The sequence below is a fragment of the Notolabrus celidotus genome, chromosome 23 (assembly GCF_009762535.1).
Source record: "Notolabrus celidotus isolate fNotCel1 chromosome 23, fNotCel1.pri, whole genome shotgun sequence".
NCBI lineage: Eukaryota > Metazoa > Chordata > Actinopteri > Labriformes > Labridae > Notolabrus > Notolabrus celidotus.
Genome location: NC_048294.1, coordinates 5,750,778 through 5,771,278, shown reverse-complemented (window position 1 = coordinate 5,771,278; position 20,501 = coordinate 5,750,778). Strand labels below are relative to the sequence as shown.

The 20,501-nt window shown below is 38.1% G+C and overlaps 1 protein-coding gene across 1 annotated transcript; it reads right to left on the bottom strand.

Annotated features, from left to right (window-relative positions):
• Positions 1-3,776: 3,776 nt before the first annotated feature.
• On the bottom strand, positions 3,777-19,434 carry khnyn (KH and NYN domain containing). Its single transcript, XM_034677238.1, has 9 exons — positions 18,852-19,434; positions 15,890-16,151; positions 13,572-13,706; positions 10,288-12,056; positions 8,483-8,613; positions 8,121-8,217; positions 5,715-5,822; positions 5,465-5,566; positions 3,777-5,380 (listed from the first exon to the last, which is right to left on the bottom strand). Exons 2-9 carry the CDS (start codon positions 16,106-16,108, stop codon positions 5,020-5,022), a joined length of 2,922 nt encoding a protein of 973 aa, XP_034533129.1. The 5' UTR covers positions 16,109-16,151; positions 18,852-19,434; the 3' UTR covers positions 3,777-5,019.
• Positions 19,435-20,501: the final 1,067 nt, after the last annotated feature.

Genomic DNA, 20,501 nt, shown 5'->3' with positions numbered 1-20,501 from the left:
TTTCGAAATTCAATACCATAATGATAGAAATAGTATTAATCAGACTACATTTTTTAAATATAAAATATTAATTTACAGCACATGGTATTATATTATCAGCTTAACCTCCTGAGACCCAGAAGAAAAAAAGGTTATGATATTATTATTATTAATTTTTCTTGATAAAACAAATATTGTGGTTAAAAGAAACATATTACAGACAAAAAATTCCAATAATGTTGTTTATTTATTTTTTTAATCATCTGTCCCTTGTAGCGGACATCAGGTCTTGATAAGTCACAGAATGTAATTATATTATTTCATGGATTTGTGTATTTCTGATAAGATTTCTGGTCATTTTATGAATATTAAAACACTTACATGGTGGGAACACATCAGAACATTAACATATCATTTTAAACTGCATTCTCAACCCTTGATAGTCACCTAAAACTGATTGCATGTGTGCGTGTGTGCATGTGTGTGTGTGCATGTGTGAGTGTGAGTGTGCATGTAAAATCCTCTCAGCCCTCTGCTTCCTGAAGTACTGAAATTTGTTAATCACAGATGTATTTAGTCCTGCTGTCCACTACAAAGGACTCTGATTAAAAGTTGTGTTTTGAAAGGGTTAAATGACTGTGACTGTACATTTGTGAGATCTTACTAAATTGAGGCTAAGACTCTTACATTGAATAATCAATTTGATTATAAACAAGAGAAACATGATATCTGCAACAACAAAAAAATCCCTCACCTCCTTTGGTGCCATAAAATATGGAAATTGAGATTGCAGTCATTTTGAAAAGAAAGTTCATGTGCTGTGTTGGACACATCCCCACAAGTGAGACATCATTAGAAGGCCCAGGATGTCCTCTTGACAGGACAGTAGGGTTTTTACAGACTGCATAAATGGTGCTTAACTTAGATGGCTAAAATTCATGACCTCCACAGAGGTCAAAAATGAAATGCTGGGTCCCAGATGTTATCCTTTATTGGATAGGACAGCTGAAGAGAGACAGGAAGCAGAGGGAGTAGAAAGTGGGGGAAGACATGAAGGAAATGGTCAACCGGCTGGGAGTTGAACCGGCACCATCTGCGACAAGGACTATAGCCTCTATACATGGGATGCTTAGACCGCTGGGCCACCAGCGTCCCTATTCTGTTTTAGTTAGTTACATAATTGCCTACAGTAGTCTCTGGGGTAGAGAAAGTAGAGAGGGGTCTCTGATCACATGTAATCTGATTACATTTTAAAAAGTATTCAGATTACATGTGATCTGACACCACCCTCATAACCACCTCCACTGTATCCTCCTTTTTTCTGATTAAAGATGTTTATTGGTGTAGTAATATTCCCCTATCTTGCCAAACATGCAATTTTACAACATGGGCAAACATAGACATGCTGTTGTGCAGACCGGGCAGCTGCAGGTTTTATTGTCAGCTGGAGACCATGTATGGTTTTCATTATGATGAACCTGCATTGTGAAAGGCCTTGAGTGGACAGGTATTGTATTTGGACTTCTGGATGAGTCTTCTGCGAGGTACGTCATCCCAATGCACTAAAACAAGGAAGCACATTTGAATCATGTGACCATTTTTATCATGCAAATCAAAGTTTTGTGAAGAAAATACGCCAGATTAAGGTTATTTAAGCTTCACAAACAGCACTGAAATACAAACATGTCTGTTTTATGTGATCTCATTTGTCACCTGCTTCTCTACCTCCATTCCTACACAGCATGCAAATGTTAAACTGGTGTCACGAAGTACAGAACAAACCTACAGCCACCATCCACTGCACTGTCCCACTTACAGTTAACCTCATGCACAAGCGAATCCGACTCAACCAGACATGTTGAATGTTAAAAATGGGGCATGCACATTAAGCCGTCTGTGAAAACTACCTGTGACTTGTTTAGGATGTTCCTAAAATAGATGTGCTGTCTATTTTTACCATTGTTACAAACCCACCTAACCAGTTTAATGCCAATCTATTCAACGAGAGGAGACTTTGTCCTTTGTGGAGTCCCAAAAAAGAAACATGGCAGCCTCCCTTTAATGAGTTATGTTGTTGTGTTATCATTTTATTTCTCTTGTAAACAAAACAGAAAGTAGAAACAGACAAAGAGAGCATCATTTCATATCATTCTCTTCATGAAGATGATTCTGTTTTGACATTTTGGAGGGAACTGAGTGTTGATTTTGGTTTTAAAGTTGATAATTCTGATCAATAAGGGTTCTCTGATTGCAGGGAAAAAACAAGAAGCTCATTGGTTTCATTAAATGGAAACATCACTCCAAAAGTAAGATTTTCAATAGTTTTAGATTGAGTTATAAAAAAAGTGAACAAGAAGATGAACTTTCAAATCATGTTCAATAAATAGTATCATTTTGCCACCAAACATCAGAATAACCTTTGGCAGATTCTGTCTTTAGAAATATAAAATTGATGATGCAACATTTATATCAAATCACTCCCAAGGGGATTTAAACACAAAACTGTAACAGAGGAAAATGCTGTAAAGAAGAAAGCTATGATCTTAAAACATGCATGGCATGCAGAGCAGCATTCAACTGGTTGGTTTTACAGTCTGCTGATTGCACTTGATGGTAAACAGTGGTGATGAGCGACCTCTAGTGGATGTTGACACAAACAACATTTTCCCATTTGGTAAACTGTGTTTGCTTGAGGGCTGCACAGTGGTGCAGTGGGTAGAGCTGTTGCCTCACAGCAAGAAGGTTCCTGGTTCCAGTCCCCATTCAGGCAGGTGCCTTTCTGTGTGAAGTTTGCATGTTCTCTCTGGGTACTCAGGCTTCCTCCCATGGTCCAAAACATGCTCACCAGGTTGATTGGTCACTCTAAATTGCCTGTAGGTGTGAGTGTGTGAGTGAATGGTTGTCTGTTTTTCCGTGTTTGCTCTGTGATAGGTTGACGACCTGTCCAGGTTGTACCCTGCCTTTGGCTCCAGCCCCTGACCCCAAACGGGATAAGCAGCCAAGATAATGGATGGATGTTTTCTTGACTGTCAAGAACAGACCTGTAGTCTTGATTTATGGATTTCCATGGTAGACTTTCTGTGGGAACAAGGATTGTTTTTTCTTTCAAAGGCTGAGCGTGGCTTCCAGGTACCTAAGTTGTAAGCTCCCTTACCAGTCCCACCAGGGCCTTGACCTTGCCTTTCCCTCCTGGGTGCCTCTGCCCCAGCCTCTACCTTCCACCAGCCTCAACCTTCCCGTACCATCTCCAGTTTTTTATCAATCAATCAGACTTTATTTGTAAAGCGCTTTTCATAAAATGACATTGTAACACAAAGTGATGTACATAAACACAGATTAGGTGATTCGGGCATTTGATAAGGATGCCTCCTGGACGCTTCCCTTTAGAGGTGTTCCAGGCCCGGCCAATTGGGAGAAGGCCCCAAGGTAGACCTAAAACTCATTAGAGGGATTATATACCCCACCTGGTCTGGGATCGCCTCAGGAATCCCCAGGAGCTGGAAAGTGTTGTATGGGAGAGAGATGTCTTGGTTGATCTGCTTGGACTGTTGCCTGCCTGCATGATCCAACTACAGATAAGCGGAAGTAGATGGATGGATGGATGGATGGATGGATGGATGGATGGATGGATGGATGGATGGATGGATGGATGGATGGATGGATGGATGGATGGATGGATGGATGGATGGATGGATCATTTCAAAAACAAAACCGTCATGAGTCATAAAGAGGGACTTTCACAGACACAGTAAAAAGAAAACACTTCAAAGACCAGCAGTTCATTTTTTTCTTTTGAATCAAGAAATACTTTAATACACAAAAACAAGGGCAGAGATCAACACAAGGCTCTTAAAATGTACACTTATAAACAAAGCAATTAAGAAAAATAATTGTCACATTTAGTGAGCTTTTTAAAATTTGCCTTTGAGTTTCTGAACCAAACGGATTCATGCTCTGTGTTTTTTTAGGTGCAAAGTAAAGATAATTAAAACATCAGAACTGGTAAAAAAAATAAGTTATAAATATAAAACTGAGTGCAAAGAAAGGTGTAGGAATTAGTTTGATGGTATTTTAACGTGGAAAAATAACCTCCAAATTACAGACGGAGGTGTTCATGTACAAAGATTACCAAAACTCTCTCATTCAATGGAAATCTACAAAAATACTAAGATCTTGATTTCTGCAGCAGCCGCGGTGCAACACATTAAATTCTGATAGCAGAAAAATAGTTTCTCTTCTATTGTTCTTCCATAAAAATGATTTTTTCACACAGATCATAAAAATGGCACATCCATTTTTTTCTTTTACTGTATTTTCTCAAGGGGCTTAATCCGAATTCGATCCGAAAATGACATTAGCATGGCTGCATGATAAAAAAAGCATGAGGCTGCTCAACCTTCAACCACTAAAACAACCCAGAGGATGTGCAACTGGTATCATTAAGTGCTTTTTAAAACATTATGAAAAAGACTAGGATCCTGAGGAAAAGCTAGCTTCCTTAAAGCTGCACTCAAGCTAAATTCTGAAAGCTAACATGCATGCAAACATCCTCAGGGAGACAGAGCTAGCATGTTGATGCTTAGCAGGCAAGTTTAACATGTTCACAAGTTACTTAAGCTCATTAGCTTAACAGATATATGATTAGCATGCTAACATTGGTATTTAGCATGGAACACAAACTATTATGCTAGGCTGACTGGAATGTCCTACGATCTGCAGGGGTTGGCCGTATATTGATGTGTTGATCAATAGGATATTTAACCTGATGATCCAACTTTAAGATTATAAAGCTAATGACCGTAACAATTTCTGAAGAGTCAGATATGACCAGGTTAGCATTAAAAGCTGCTCTGCTAAATTAAACCTACGTCTACTGTGGAGAGGTAAATATTTTCTATGACAGGCAAATTAAGACTTTGACAGTTGTGGGTTATGAAGCCTGTGTAGTTTGTTGCTGCTCTGTTGAGAAACAATGATATAAGATCAAGCGCAAGAAAAGTCAGATTTCACTTCATAAAAACATTAAGACACAAAAGATATTTAGTCCTTCTGCTGCTGTAAGATCAGATCAGAGAGCACGTTGATATCCGTCTCCTCTGGGTGGCTCTGCAGCACCAGCGTCACCATGTTGTCCTGACCAAGGAAGACCTGACAGAGTTGTTCTCTAAGGCTGGCTGTTTCTCCTGGACTCCTGTCTGCTCTTAAAACCAGTTCAGGGTCCGGCGCTCCAAACTGCCCCCTTCCTCTCCCTTTACCTCGATGACCTCCACGTGTCACATCGACAGCTCCCCCTGGGGTTCGGTCACGGTAGTTCAGGACCTCCGTTTGGGGGCGTGGAGGTTTTGAAAAAGGGAATGCAGAGGCTACTCCGGCAAAAGTGTGATTTCCCGGGTCAGGAGTCCTGAGTGGAGACAAAGGTCATTCAGACATCGTAGCAATACTGCATTTAAAAGGACTGATGAGAGATGTGGATTGTTACTGATACCTGTGCTCTGAGCGTAGGAAGTCATCCAGGTGAGGCCCTCCTCTGCCCAGGGGGTCATCTGGCACCATGAAGAGATCCCCAACAAACGTATACTGCAGGAGTCTGAGGAGGGAACAAGAGATCCAGCTGGATTTAAGAATATCAGTTGATCCAAAATATATGCAAAGAGAAATGCTGATTACAGAGGTACGACTACATTTGTCTGAATGATTTAACACAATCCTGATTTCAACGTGTCGTCCCTTTGTACCTCTTTTTGATGATGTCCCTCCACGCAGCGGTCTCGTCTGAAAGGTCTCTCAGATTGTCGTTAGTCACAATCACACCATCCGTCTTCTGTGCAAGCTGCAGCATAAATCTGTAGAAACAAGAGCACACAGGAGTCAAATATTTGAAAGCAAAGTCACAAAGACCCTTACATTTTGGCACCATGAAGCGGAAAAAATAGAATCAGGCAGAGTCGTTAGGGCCTGTGTCCACCAACAGCGGTTTTTCACTCTACATCTGTTTATGTGTCACTACGCTCGCAGTTGAATATTGTAAAGACCTCCAGAATTCATCTTGGCACAATAGACACACAACACGACAAGTCAACATTAACACACTTCTTTTCAGAAGCTTGTCCAATCGAGTGGAGCTCCCAAACTTCACTGTGTGTGAGCCAGGTCCAGCATGCTACTGCAAGGGCCAAGAGATCAATCCATCAACAGATAACACCCGTGAGCCAATGTGCTCTGGCATTGCCCCCACAAACCCCACCCTCACTGCTCCCCCCTGCAGCTGAGTCAGCAACACTCCCCGCTAACACAAATATAGTTCAACTTTGGACCACTGCTGCTTGTCAATGCAACTTCTCATTAAACAACCAATGATACTGCTATTGTGGCGTGTATCTGGAATGGACAGGAATCTGAATACAGGGATCTGACAAAAGCCTTCAGTGACTGGAGTCAGAAAAACTGCCTCCTACTGAACACCTCAAATCAGCTAGCTAGCATCAGCTAGTTAACATTAGAGGGGTGGACATCGAGGTGGTGCCAACCTACAAATATCTAGGTGTACACCTGGACAACAAGTTGGACTGGTCCCTTTACACAGATGCACTCTACAGGAAGGGGCAGAGCCGCCTCTTTTTCTTATGGAGGCTCAGATCCTTAGACATCTGCAGAGAGATGCTGCAGATGTTTTATCAGTCTGTGGTGGCAAGTGTGCAACATCGGCGTGTTTTACAGCCATGCTCAGTCTCTGGAAATACGTGTAGTGGTGTGAGATTCAGAAACGGAGAAAATTGCAGCGACTGTTGCTAATGTTTTCTTCTTCTTTTGCTATTTAATGCAGTTAGCATTCTTCTTCTTCTGTTTGCAAACAGCTGTAAGAAGACGTTCTATAGCCACCGTCTGGAGGGAATACCGTATTACAACCAGGCACCGGTAAAAACAATGAAAAATTTTACTTTTAAAATGAGAAAATGTTCAAAGTAACTACTCGATTTTTACAAAGGGAAAGAATATTCGATTACACAAAAATCATTACCCATCCCTAATGTTGATGCACACTATTCTCCATTAAAAGAGGGTAAGAAGCTCAAATTGAAAGTTACATTTTTGGGCGATTCTTTTGCTTTTATAAGACATTACGAGGACTTTAATCCGTGTATATGGGGCAAGTGCTCAATCCACTAGGCCAACCGGCTTACTAAGAAGCTCAAATCAAAAAGAAAAAATGAAATAGGAGTTGTGTGAAACAGCCTTAAAACCTTTAAAAAGATCAGGCTTTTTAAACTTAGAATTATTATAAGATAAGATGTGACTTTATTGATCCCCCCCAGGGAGAAATTCAGTTGTTACAGCAACCCAGACATAAGTACAATCAAGAAGAAGTTTCAATAAGTAAAATAAAATAAGTAAAAATAAAAATAAATAAATAAAGATAGAATACAATTTAGATATATACAATGTTACAAATGGATTAAATAGCAGTAATTACAGGCAATATAGGCATTATAATCTTTAATGTCCATACATGTTGATATTATTTGTGTACTAACAGGGGCTGTCATCAATAAAAAATGGATTGCAATGCTTATTTTTTTTTAAATCAAATTTTTTTCATTTTTAAGTTTATTAGACACCTGCACTGATCCTGCTACAGTAAAAAACAATGTGTGCCTCTCCCTATTAAGATATGCATGATGCACTTTTACCAACAATACACAGAACTGTATATTCATTATTATTTTATTTTTTTTGCAATGCACTTTAAGTCACCAAATTAAGGCACTGTTTTGTTATTTTGTGCTATTTTGTACTCTTTGGCACACCGTAGATAAGCTGCTGCAGTGTCTCCCTGCTCCCTGATAGAAAATAAAGACATGACTTTGATTTGACAGGCCTAATATTAACTGCTCTAACAGCATAATATGGCAATGCATGAGTGATACATGGATTTAGGTAGTGGGGTAGACTAATTCAAATATGCATCAATATCCACAAAGATGTTTTGCACAGGACAGTGAATGCCATCAGAGTAATAGGAAACAAGTTACTGTGCTGGTTCTTCACTAATGTAAAGGCATCAGATGTAGTCTGGTATAAAAACACAAAGCATCTGAAACAAGATAGTTATTTCAAAAGTAGTACAGTGAAGTTGTGACTACCTGTCGTCGTACGAGCTGATCCTCTTGCCCTGAACTTCTCTGGAAGGCGTGTAGGCGACCAGGCCCAGCGTCTGCAGCTCAGTCAGATAGTGCTGCTCTGAGAGGCAGGAACAAACAACACCATGTTTAGTCCGTGCTAAAAAGGAAAAAACACGCCCACGCACTCTTTTCTTCACCCAGCGCTGGTTTGCTTTACTCTGACACAGCTTTGGAAACTTTCATGCTGTTGACAATCCAAACTTAACTGCTCAGTGTAATACTGAAAGTAATGATGACAATAATGGAGACTATTTTAGTTCCATAATTTTAGACATGTGAGATTAAAGAGTGTCCAATGCTGCAAGAGGAACTGGCAGTGTTACCTTTGATCTTTGGGTCGCTCTTCTGTCTCCACTGTGGCAGGAGGGCGCTGATATGACGATGGCCTCGATCCCAAAAGTGCTGGATGGCCAGAGCAATCCCACGACAGGAGAAGAATTGACCCAGCCCATGACTATAGAGAGCAAGGAACAGTGGATGTATTATTACATATTCAATACGGGACCTACTTTCCAAAATCATGACGCAAATCCCAAATTCTAGGGATGTAAGGATTCACTCAACCTATGATTCAATTCACTCACAATTCTCTAACGATTATCAAGAAAACTGGATTGAAATCAAAATTTAAATAACCATTATTTTATTTCAATTCTCAGATATGGACGGTTGCAATACATATTTTTTCTCTTATATTTCTTTGTAAACAAAGTTTTTAATTTTAAGGTGTGTTCTAACTCAAATGAAACCACTGCACACTTTTTTTCCACAACTTGCAAAAACACTAAAAATGACGGTACAAAAATACCTTGCTGGAAAATTTCAGAACAATTATAGAGAAATGGAAAGTGAACGATTCCCAAATGAAAATATTAAATACTAAAACAAATGTTCCCCGCGAGCTGAGGAGTAGGTGGCAAGGATGACGTGCTGGTACTGAGGTGCAAGCTAAGAAAAGACGTCATGGACCTGTCCTTCCACCCACTGTTATGAGGAATGTAAGATCTATCTACGATAAGGTGGACGAGCTAACCCAGCACCAGAGGGAATACTGGCAGAGTAGCATCATGCTAACAGAGCTAACACCGGACACGAACACCACATTGGAAGGATTTCACCTGCTGTGGGCGGACAGGATACAGGAGAGCAAGACTGAACTAACTGGTGAAGAAGGCCAGCTCAGTCCTGGACCCTGTAGAGGTGGTGGCTGAGAATTATGGCCAAGCTGTCGTCTTTGATGAACATTTTTTTTTTTATATATATATTCTTGTTGAAATTCTTGTTCTGTACACCTTTTTGTTTGCTGCTGTAACTCCATGAATTTCCTCATTGTGGGACGAATAAAGGAGTATCTTATCTTATCTTAATCTCTTTAAATTAGGGATATAAATTTCAAGTATTCTCCTTGATCGATCTTTGAAAAATGTTAACGATCAATTATCATTTAATCATTAAAAAAACAGAACATTTTCCATTTAAAAAATAATGCCAATTGCGTTTTTTTCCCCTAAATCAAATTTTCCTTCACGACACAGTATATATAACTGGCAGTATTAAACAGCTACAGATCATATTGAGGTGTTCAAAATGTGAAACACACTGAATATCAACGTGAGAAGCAGGCTTATAAATAATCTCCGTGGACGCATGGTCATATGTGAAGACTCAGACTTCAACATGTGGATTTACTGCAACAGGACAACTGAACAGAATCATATTTCAGACTCACAGTGTCCAGAATTCTCATTCTTATTGGGAAAAATAAGCATTTAAATGCGGTCATGTATTTGACGGGAGCGCAACCGGGTCAGAATGAGTCCGGCGGCTGAGAAAAAAAGCACTCGTGGAGACCTGTCACTCAGCTGCAGCCCCCAGCTGAGCATCTCCGCTGTGCGCAGTCAGCTGATTCTGAAACATGCTTTAATCTTAAAACACCTCCACTCAGCGAGTGAGGAGAGAGAGCAGCGCAAGAGACTAGAGTATAATGCAGATAGCACCTTCTACTGTTTAAAAATCAACACAAAGTATGTTGAATCGATTTTAATCCACCCTTATTTGTATCATTTTTTTTACTGTCTTGTGATATATCCTTACATCCCTATCAAATGTCCTTAATTGCAATACCCACCTCATGGCCACGTTGCTCCCGTCGATGATGATGGTCCTCAGTTTCGGGTTTCCAGGCTTGTCTGTAAGCTGAAGTTTGAAGCTCGTCTGCAGGCCTTCCAGGAAACGCTGCTGCCCTGTCACCACCACTGAAGATGAGCCCATGAAGCCCCGTCTGTCCCTCGCTCTGGTCGGCGAAGAGTCAGCTCCTGAGAAAGGGGTTTGGTGTGCTTGGTGTCCTCGTTTTTGGGGCTTTGGATTGAAGACACTGTTGTGGTTGGGGGGAGTTTGTTTGGGATTGGGTACGTAGTTGGTTTGGCCGTATTGTTGGTTGGTTTGGAAAACGGTTAGTGGCGCATCTAAAGATGAGGAATACGTAGGCATGGGTGGCCCTTTGACGTCAGGCAGGATTTGGTGCGTAGTTTGGGACCTTGGGGGGTGGTGTTGCTTTGCCTGGGGGGTGTATTGACTCTGGGGAGGCAGTTTGGGCTCATTAAGCCAAGCAAGCATATCTCGCTGTTTGCCAGTCAGATCCGGCAGCTCTGCCCATCCTCTCCCACCCGATTCTCCTGTTTCTGCGGGTTTGAAGAGCTCAACTTCTGCATGTGCTTTGACCTCTGATGGCCCAACTCTTGGTCCTTCTTTCTCCAGCATCACATCATCCATCTCTCTTGGTTCTTCCCTAAAGGCACCCAGCTCTTTGCTCCCCTCCCTTTGCAGCTCCAGGAGCAGCTGGTGGGTGGATCCCTCCGGCAACCTGTTGTAGGCTTTAGCTACATTCTGCTCCATGTAGCCACAACTGGCGGCTGCTTTCTTCAGCACTCCCAACACAAAGTCTTCTTCGGAACCCTCTTTATCCTCGGTGCTACCCTCCCCGTCAAAGTGTCTCCTGCTCTTTGTAGCTCCATTCTCCTCGCTGCGGACATCTTCCACCTTTTCGTTACTTCCTGTGAGGTTATCTCCTCCTGCTGCCAGTTCTTCATCTTCTCTGTGCTCTGTCTCACAAGGTCGATTCCTCTCCACATGATTCGCGACACCATTGTCTTGGCCTTGCTGAGTCCTTTTCTCCCGGTCGCTGAGATCCTGCTCCTGTTGGACGAAGTCCAGTATCTGTGAGGCCTCTTTAGGTCCTGTCCGTGCAAGTACCCTTTTCACAACATCATCAGTATACCCCATGGCCGTGAAGAACTTTAAAAGAAGCCAGAACTCCTTATTTCCTGCAGCTAACTGGAGCTCCACTTCTCTCTCGCCGCCAACTCCTTCCTCCTCCGTTGTTCCAACCATTGCCACTTGATCCAGCTGATCCTCTTCCCCGACTTCCTGAGGAAAGCTAACTTGTCTTTCCTCTAGAGCGCCTCCAGACTGGAAAAAGGAGTCCCTGGCTGTAGAGTCTTTCTGCAGACCTTCAGTTGTTCCTTCAATCCACCGATCAGAAGCGCTGTCCCATCTCCCCTCCAAATCCCCATGTGGTCTTGCTCTTGCATTTCTGTCTCTCGCTGCCAAACTAGGGTTAGATCCAAACCCAGAGTCTTTCACCAAATCCAGCAGAATTTCCTTCACTGACCCAGGTAGGACCAGAAGATCAAGGATGTGCCAATCCTCCCATTTCTCTACAAGAGTTTTAAAGGCTCGACGTGAATCCAAAGACTCGCCAGTGCCAGCCCCGGCCCCAGTCTCAGGGCGTTTGGACTGTGTGCCCTCATACCTCTCCACCAGGTCCATAATAAGGGAATAAGCTCGCACCACTGGCTCAGCAAGTCCTGATATGAGCAGGGACCCTGTGGAGCCAACCTGGATTGGGTTGAGAAAAACAGAAGGATATTAAGTTCCTCTTATGACAGCAAAACAAATATCTGAGTGGACAAGACTCAGATGATGCTTCAGGGAAGTTATGGTAACTTAAAAATTCTTAAAAAGTGTCAATCATGCATTAATAAGGAATTTCCAAACAATTAGTCTCAAATAATTCCAGAAGTCCAACACTGAGAAAGTTTCCTAGTGATTTAGATTTATTTTAAAACTCATAATCAGACATAACAGGATAAAATTTCCATAAGATGATGAAACAGCGTTGCATAAAAAAGCCCTTGTTACTTCATAAGAAGGGGTGACTCATTTCTTCGCTGATGACACAGTAGTGATGTTGAGTAATTACGTAATTTCTTGAAAAAAAATAAAGATGAAAGTCATTTGGTTATTGTTCACTCCCATTATTGCACCAACAGTCAAAAATATAACTCCTAGTATGATGCACCATGTGATCATGCAGCTGGGGGATTACGATGACTTAAGTGTGTATAAAGATCTGACTGTGTGAGCAGTGAACGGGACGTTGGTCTGAGACAGTGTTTAAAATGATCTTTGTTTGGTCTTGAATAATGAAGCAATAGTTATGGCTTTTTACAGCATGTGGTTGCATGGGATAAACCAACACGAGGAAGCGGGTTATATGGGTTATATAAACATGTGGTCGTGAGGTAGAAGCGAGAAAAGAAAACCTACACAGAATCATATTCTTCTTGTATCGCCTTAACCGTGCAAGTGATACATTATCTAGACTGTATCGGCTCACTTGAGGAGTTTAAGTGGTGCATTTCGACCAAGAGTTCCGGGGTCTTTTAGCCCCCAGAACTACTTTACCCTGAACTAAAAGGTTCCTGTGCCCCCATTGTTGTCTGCGTTCCGACCGGGGGCTGAAGTCCCGGGTAGAGACATTCATCACAGATGACACCATAGAAGAAGACGGACAGGCAGGTATCATTATGAGCAACACAACAGTTAGCCTGTTAGCATGAAGAGACTCAGCTGGCGCTGTTTTAGATGGTGCTATATTTCATCACAGATGGATTCATTGAATCAACACGTGAGAGGAGATAAGCGGGAGTAGCAATGACGTTTCAACACGGCTTTAAAATCCTTTTTAACTCAAAAGTCGTGGCAGAGATTGGCTGGTGTTTTGGTTTAAACAGCGACCCTGTTAACTGGAGACTTTCAGCCGGATGCATCCCTCATAGACGTCTTTAGACGATCATTAAATATCTGATGAGGATATTGAATCTCTAAACTCCCTCTGTGTTTCAACAGCTGTGTAAACTCCACAAACACTGACACGTTCAGCTGAAGGTCTCCAGTTTACAGGGTCACTTTTAAACCCGTAACACCGGGAGAGACGAAGTCTATCTGTTCAGATACCCTCCCTCCTTTACATGAGATACCACAAAAGACATTGTGATGTCTTTGCTCAAATATAACATGTATAAGTATCTAAATGTGTATTCAAACACAGACCCAGAAAGCAACACTCACCACTATATGTGCTGAGGTGCTTTTGATCAGGCAGTCCATGAACAGCCCTTTGGCTCCACAGAAGACACAGTGAAGGACCCCGGGGTAGGAAACCTCCTGCTGCTCCTCCTGGTTCACAACTCCTTTCACGAATAACTGCAAGATGAAAAGAAAAATGACTGCTTTGTTGTATTGTTGCTGGTGAAAGAGAAAAACAAATAAACAAAGAACTCCATTCAAATTAAAATCAAGAGTTGAATGATCATTCTGAAATAGTGTGGAAAAGTAGCAGATGGATGTTACTGTAACATATTAAATGTTTGGTATGTTGAATCAGAGAGCTGTCTGAGTAACTGAGAGAAATGTTAAAAGTGTTATAACTCACCCAAGTCTCCTCTACTAGTATTTACACACTGCTTTTATTTTGTATCTCAGACAAAGTTTATGATAATTTCTTAATATATTCTCCAGGATTATTTAAATTGTAGTATTGTTTAATAAAAAGCATATTTTTAGAATTAGCCAAAACTTGCGACACTTGACATTTTTAATTCTAATTTTATTTTATTTAAACTGAAATTTGAATTTTTTTTTAACTCAAATTTAACATTTTAAATTCAAATTTTTCATTTTTAATTCAGTTTAGACATTTTTTACTCAAATTTATCATTTTAAATTCAAATTTGACCTTTTTTTACACAAATGTAACATTTTAAATTCAAATTCAACATTTTTTTACGCAAATGTAACATTTTGAAATCAAATTTGACTTTTTTTTTACTCAATTTTAATATTTTTAATTCAAATTTGACATTTTTTATTCAAATTAGATTTTTTTTTACGCAAATGTAACATTTCAATACAAATTCAACACTTTGAATTTAAATTTGACATTTTTTTATTCAAATGTAACATTTTTAATTCAAATTTGATATTTTTAATTTCATTTTGTCATTTTTTTAACTCAAATTTGCCGTTTTTGTTAACTCAAATTTAACATTTTAAATTAATTTGACATTTTTTACTCAAATTTAACATTTTTTATTCAAATTCTAATTTTTTATATCCAATTCAGTCAACCCTACCTCTAAGTAATAAGCAGCTCTTAAATCTTAAGTAGTTGTATCTCAAATATGTGAGTTTAGTTGGTCTTGTCACTGAATTCTCTGAGTTATCCCGGTCCTTTGATTAACCCTGAAACATAAAGAAAAATACTCCCAGTGTGAAATCTGAAGTCGCAGGTGTTGTGATATTTTAGATTCAGATCTCACCAAACAGAAATGTTGAGCACACTCTCCACCTGAGAAACTTGGCTGCAGTGAAACCAGTTTTAGATCAAGACGATGCTTAAAAAAGGATTTCAGTTCAGTCAAATCTCTGCAGACCGGTTTACACCAGAAACAAGAAAGAGGAGCCTCTACTGTAAACCGCTCTACACTACGCCTCCTCTTACAGGTAAATGTGGTCCTACTTCCTGTTTACAAATACCTCACTGGGTGAGGTCAAAGCTACAAAGCCAACTCCCTTGTTAACTATTTTGTTATCAGAGTACTGCGCTCACATGCGGCTTGTTTTGGTGTTCAAAGACAATTTGAAATTTCAGCTTTGTTCATGTTTTTAAAAATCTGAAAAATGTAGAGGTAGAAAAGTCCCAAGTTTTGTGTCAATTTTTGGGACTACGTTTATCATGTGATATCAGTTCGGTATCATAAAAAGTGTTACATGTGTGAAGCCGGATATCATTTAAACTGATGAAAAATGACAACAAATACAAGGTTGAGTTGTGATCGCTAAAATGTAACGTGTATAGTCTGGGTTTAGATGTTGTGTATTTACTTGAAATTAAGTGGCTCTGATATTATAGGAGCAAACACATTGTTTTTAGTGAACAGAGGCGTCCTCTAGCTAGCAGGCAGCCAGGGCTTGAATCCAGTCCTGCTCTGTGCACTTCCTATCCTTTCTAAACAAAGGCATAACAGCATAAGAATTTCAGTTTAGCTCACTTTTATGACATCTACTTACTTTTACGAGATGATTAGTTGTGTCTTCACTCTCATGGTGAATGAGTCAGCTGACTTTGCATCAATATCCGATTTAAAAACCTCCTCAATGAGTCATTTTCCAGTAACACTGACCTTTTATCGAAGTTCAATGTAGACCAACACCACGCATAATAACAACAACTTAACTGGTAAGGTGCCAGGTTAAAGTGTTTCCAAACTGGGACAGGAAACACTGTATGTTTGCCAACTTTGCATAGGAAAATGACTCAACTCTTTATCCGTTCATTCACAACATGCACAACAATAATAAATAATTAAAAACAGTTCTTATCTTACTTTTGCCGCCGTCACATTTTTCCTCAGCCCTTGCAGTTTCAGCCAAATCTGCCCGTTGTTTCCCTGTGATAAATCATCCGCCCCGATTCCAAACGTCACGCCGAATATCCGCTCCACAGTGCCGTGCATGGAGGTCAGAGATCTTCGTAGAACCCCAGCACACGCAAACTCGTCCTCCACCTCGGCCTCTGCCCCTCCATCACTCCTCTCACCATCCATCGCTTCTTCTTCTTCTTACACTGGAGTCAAAGAGTCGAACATGCTGTGGAAAAAGAAAAACGGTTTCTTTATTTTGGTGGCGTTTTTTTTCCACTAACTCAGCTTACTTTAGCTCTAAGTACTGCAATTTGTTGGAGCTGTGGATTCTTTGCACCATTTCCTGTGGTAACTATTTCCTGTCTTTACTAGACTTTACAATAAGTGCTTCATTCATTCATTCATACATTAAAATATACATATTTTTAGAATTAGCCAAAACTTGCGACATCTGCCATTTTGAATTCAAATTTGTCATTTTTTTAAACTCAAATTTAACATTTTAAATTCAAATTTAACATTTCTAATTCAAATTCATTCGACCCTAACTCTAGGTAATAAGCAGTACTTAAATCTTAAGCAGTTGTCTCTCAAATATGTGAGTTTAGTTGGTCTTGTCCCTGAATGCTGAGTTACAGAGAGAAATGTTAAAATGTTACAACTCACCCCAGTCTCCCCTATTAGTATTTGCAAGTACTAAAGCTTTTATTATGTATCCCTGACAAAGTTCATGATAATTTCTTCATATTAACTCCACCTTTATTTAAATTGAATTATTTAAAAATATGCATTTTTTTAGAATTAGCCAAAACTTGCGTCATCTGACATTTTGAATTCAAATTTGACTTTTTTTTACTCAAATTCAAAATTTAAAATTTAAATTCACCATCTTTTATTCAAATTAGACATTTTTTATTAAAATTCTGTCAACCCTTATTCTAAGTAATAAGCAGCAGACTTCAATCTTAAGCAGTTGACAAATATGTGAGTTTAGTTGGTCTTGTCCCTGAATGCTGAGTTACTAAGAGAAATGTTAAAAGTGTTACAACTCACCCCATATTATATTATATTTCTGGCTATTTTCCGCATCTTTGCTTAAATCATAGTATTGTTTAAAAAATGCAGATTTTTAGAATAAGCCAAACCTTGCAACATATGACATTTTTAATTCAAATTTGATATTTTTATTCAAATTTAACATTTTAATTCTAATTCAGTCAACCCTAGTCTAAGTAATAAGCAGCAGACTTCAATTTTAACCAGTTATCAAATATGTGGGTTTAGCTGGTCTTGTCCCTGAATGCTGAGTTACTAAAGAAATGTTAAAAGTGTTACAACTCATCCCAGTCTCCCCTATTGGCAAGTGCTAAACCTTTTATTTTGTATTTCAGACAAAGTTTATGATAATTCCTTCATATTTTATTTAAATAGTATTGTTTAATGAAATGCATATTTTTTAGAAAAAGTTAAAACTTGCAACATATGACATTTTTAATTCAAATTTGAACTTTTTTAAAAATTCAAATTTAACATTTTATTTCAAATCCATTCAACCCTAACTCAAAGTAATACGCAGCTCTTAAATCTTAAGTAGTTGTATCCCAAATATGTGGGTTTAGTTGGTCTTGTCCCTGAATTTTCTGAATTACAGAGAGAAATGTTAAAAGTGTTACACCTCACCCAGGACTCCCCTACTAGTATTTGCAAGTACTACAGCTTTTATTTTGTATCCCTGACAAGGATAATATTAATTTCTGGCTAATTTCTGCACCTTTATTTAAATTGTAGTATTGTTTTAAAAAATGCATATTTTTAGAATAAGCCAAAATTTACAACATATGATACTTTTAATTCAAATTAAACATTTTATTTCAAATTCAAACAATCCAACTCTAAGTAATACGCAGCTCTTAAGTCTTAAGTAGTTGTCTCTCAAATATGTGAGTTTATTTGGTCTTATCTCTGAATTTTTTGAGTGACAGAGAGAAATGTTAAGTGTTACAACTCATCCCAGTCTCCCCTACTAGTATTTCTGTCTCTGACACAGTTAATGATCATTTCTTATTTTTCTCACCCTTATTTAAATTGTTATATTTAAAAAAAAGAAGAAGCATATTTGTAGAATAAGACAAAACTTACAACATGTGACTTTTTTACTGAAATTTAATTTTTTTTATTCAAATTTATTATTTTTATCTCAAATGAATTCGACCCTAACTCTAAGTAATAAGCAGCACTTAAATCTTAAGTAGTTGTCTCTCAAGTATGTGAGTTTAGTTTGTCTTGTCCCTGACTTTTATGAGTTACAGAGAGAAATGTTAAGTGTTACAACTCACCCGAGTCTCCCCTACTAGTATTTTGTTTAGTGTCCCTGACAAAGTTAATGATCATTAATTCATATTTTCCTCACCCTTATTTAAATTGTAGTATTGTTTAATGACATGCATATTTTTAGAATTAGCCAAAACTTGCAACATATGACATTTTTAATTCAAATTTGACTTTTTTTTTACTCAAATTTCACATTTTATTTTAAGTAATAAGCAGCTCTTAAATCTTAAGTAGTTGTCTCTCAAGCATGTGAGTTTAGTTGGTCTTGTCCCTGACTTTTCTGAGTTACAGAGAGAAATGTTAAGTGTCACACCTCACCTCAGTCTCCCCTACAAACACATTATTGACGCTTGTTTATATAACAGTGTTTCTCTGCTTTTGCACTAATTACGACACCCAAAAATCCAAGGACTGATCATTTCACCCACATTATGAAAGTGGTTTCGTAATGTAGCTGTATTCTAGACTTCTAGTATCACACACAGACCTTGGATTGTTCTCTGAGGCAGCTAAAAAGAGGTATTTAAGAGAAACCAGACACATAAAGCAGTTAAAGAGCAGAATGGTCGTGTGTTGTGTGTTGTGTGTGTCTTACTTGAAGTCTGTCGCTTTGTGCCTCCCCAAAGTTTCGTTTCCAGCAGCTTCACTCACAGCGAGGCAGCTGATCTCTCTCCCAGCTCTCTGTTATAAAACAATATCATGACTCGGATCAGTCCAAAGTCCAACAACACATTTGGGAAAAACAAATCGCTCCACGAGAAAAGGTTTCAGATCAGGCTGCAGGAAACCGAGCTCTCTGCTGCTGCTGTGAGGAGGAGGAGGAGGAGGAGGCGGATGAGGAAGTGTTTGTGGGTCTGGACTTCACATCACCGGCTGGAAACCCCGAAGACAAAACCGAAACTAACCGAGGAACTCGAGTATTTACACTCAGACAGGGAAAGCATTACATTGTAACAAGTCAGAATGAGACTGCTGAATATTCTAACACATTACAATGTATCCCCTCACTGGTGTTATTTCATTAATGTGTCATTTCCTGGTATAAAAAAAGAGTAAATAAATAAATAAATATATAAATAAAGAGTGTTTTATGTTTTAAAACACACATTTTGTTCACATTTTAACATTAATAATAAGACTTCTGCGTGTTGGAGTCAAACAGAAGTTAAAGGGGATTTCCAATGACGTCACATGGGGCTTTTCTGTCCCTCCCTTTATTTTTGTTTATTAACCCCTGGATGACAATAACACACGCGAGAGGCTTTATTTCAGCTGACACAGAGTCTGTTTTTAACACTTTAAGATCCCTGTCTCAATATCTCATTCAGTAGAATAGAAAAATACACTTAAAAAAAAAAGATTTATTTTTATCAACACAAAGTGCTTTACATAAAAATACTAAAAATAGAATAAATCAAAGATACCAAAAAAAGCAGACCTTCCCCACCATCCCTCATAGTAATAATAATATTAATAATGATAATAATAATAAATAAAATAAAAAGAGAAGTTGCTGTCTAACCTTATTATAATAATAATAATAATAAAAAAATATATATTTTTATTATTATTATTATTTATTTTATTATTATTTTTTATTGTTATTGTTTTTTATTATTATTATTATTAGGTTTGTCAGAAACTTATCTTTTAATTTTATTTATTATTACTATTATTATTAATATTATTATTATTACCCCCCACCATCCCTAATTATAATAATAATAATGATAATACTGATAATAATAATAAATAAAATAAAAAGAGACGTTGCTGTCTAACCTTATTATAATAATAATAATTTTATTATTTTTTATTTTATTATTATTATTTGTATTGTTTTTGTTTTTTATTATTATTATTATTAGGTTCGTCAGCATCTTATCTTTTTATTTTATTTATTATTAATATTATTATTAATATTATTATTACTATGAGGGATGGTGGGGGATGTCTGCTTCTTTTTTGGTATCTTTGATTTATTCTATTTTTATTATTTTTATGTACAGCACTCTGTGTTACATATAATTGTATAAATAATAATAATAGTAATAATGATAATAAAAAGAATGATTTCTTTTTATTATTATTATTACTATTGTTATTATTGTTTTTTATTGTTATTGCTTTTTATTATTGTTATTATTATGTTAGTCAGCAACTTCTCTTTTTATTTTATTTATCATTATTATTATTATTAATAATAATAATAATTAATTATTACTATGGGGGGTTGTGGGGGAGG